General features: G+C 46.2%; 1 protein-coding gene across 1 annotated transcript in view; it reads right to left on the bottom strand.

Annotated features, from left to right (window-relative positions):
• LOC119585134 (synaptojanin-1-like) overlaps positions 1-493 on the bottom strand; it is a gene marked incomplete in the record, with an annotated part of 155688 nt that extends 155195 nt beyond the window's left edge. Inside the window, 1 exon segment of the mRNA XM_037933764.1 lies at positions 259-493. Coding sequence (XP_037789692.1) covers positions 259-457 — 199 coding nt within the window.
• Between the last annotated feature and the right edge of the window lie 742 nt (positions 494-1235).

The raw sequence follows: 1235 nt of genomic DNA, 5'->3' as shown, positions 1-1235 counted from the left end.
TTGGTTCCTTTAACTCGGGGAGTGTCAACCTGTCAAGCACTCTTACGGGTCAAATAGGTTGCAGTTACGCCTTATCATGAACATACGTCACTGTGGTTTCCGTGCTGATACGATGCCCCCCCTTGTCCCCAAAGGCCCCTCGACACCGCAGCCTCCGATCCATTTTCCCGATAATTTCCGATAATTCTCTCGGTCAAAACAAGCGCTGGAGCAAGTCGGGAATTCTCCCCCTAATTTCCTCTCCTTTCGCGAACTTACACAAGGTCGCTACTGTCCCCGCCTGGAAGAGGAGGCTATTCTTCGTCTTCTTGTTCTCCAGCAACACTGCAAAGTCGGCCTTGGGGTCTGTTTTCTGATAGAGACGAAGGCCGAGCGAAGCCATCGTCGTCCTGCGTCCTGTCGCATCGGGTCCGTCGGGCGACAACATCGTCCGGAGGCCGTTCCACTTCGAAGGCATTTGGATAGTTTTCCTTTAATCAGATTATGACGGGATCAGGATGATACCAGATCAATTAATGATTGTTATGATTAGTTTATATAAAACTATTATTTGCCAACCGGAGAGCTACGACAGCTAGGCACAGAGAAAGGGGGACCGAAGTTTGGGTCAAGGTAAGTGTTTCGAACATGTATTACGGCTGCGTGCTCGGAAAGTCGTCGCGATCGAACGACCGGGTCGCAATTGCATGGGCAGGGGAAGAAATACTAGTTAGGAACGACTTCCGGGGAAGTAAGATAACGTTGGAAATAACGAACAAGAAATTACAATCGCACAATTTGGAGAGTAGAAATGGTCACATGGGAACGACGTCCGAACGACTTCACTGGAACGACTTTGACGAAAGCGTTTACCAGAATGGAAAAATGAAGATTAAAAGCGAAAGAAAACCAGGCTCTACGCGGAATGAGGCAAAATGAATTTGCAGAAGTACACGAAAACGACCATTTGCGAACGACTTTTCACGAATCGTAATCGGAAGAGAAGCTTCGAAGAGAACTGTGCAGAGAGTATAATGAACGTTTAAATGACAGGTAACAGAGTAACACTGGTGAAGAACGACTAACCAGAAACAATGACGACCTGAATGGCCTAACAAAGACTGCACGCACAACGAAATCTTTATCGTGGGATATTATAACAATGCATTTTCTTAAATGTTATCATTCGCGTATCAGAATGCAAAGATAAGAAAGATAGAGGCTTGAACTACCTGTCTTCAAAAGTTCCGCACGTT

This window comes from Penaeus monodon, chromosome 19 (assembly GCF_015228065.2).
Source record: "Penaeus monodon isolate SGIC_2016 chromosome 19, NSTDA_Pmon_1, whole genome shotgun sequence".
Lineage (NCBI taxonomy): Eukaryota > Metazoa > Arthropoda > Malacostraca > Decapoda > Penaeidae > Penaeus > Penaeus monodon.
Note: the sequence above shows the minus strand (reverse complement) of the source record. Positions and strands in the feature narration are given on the sequence as shown.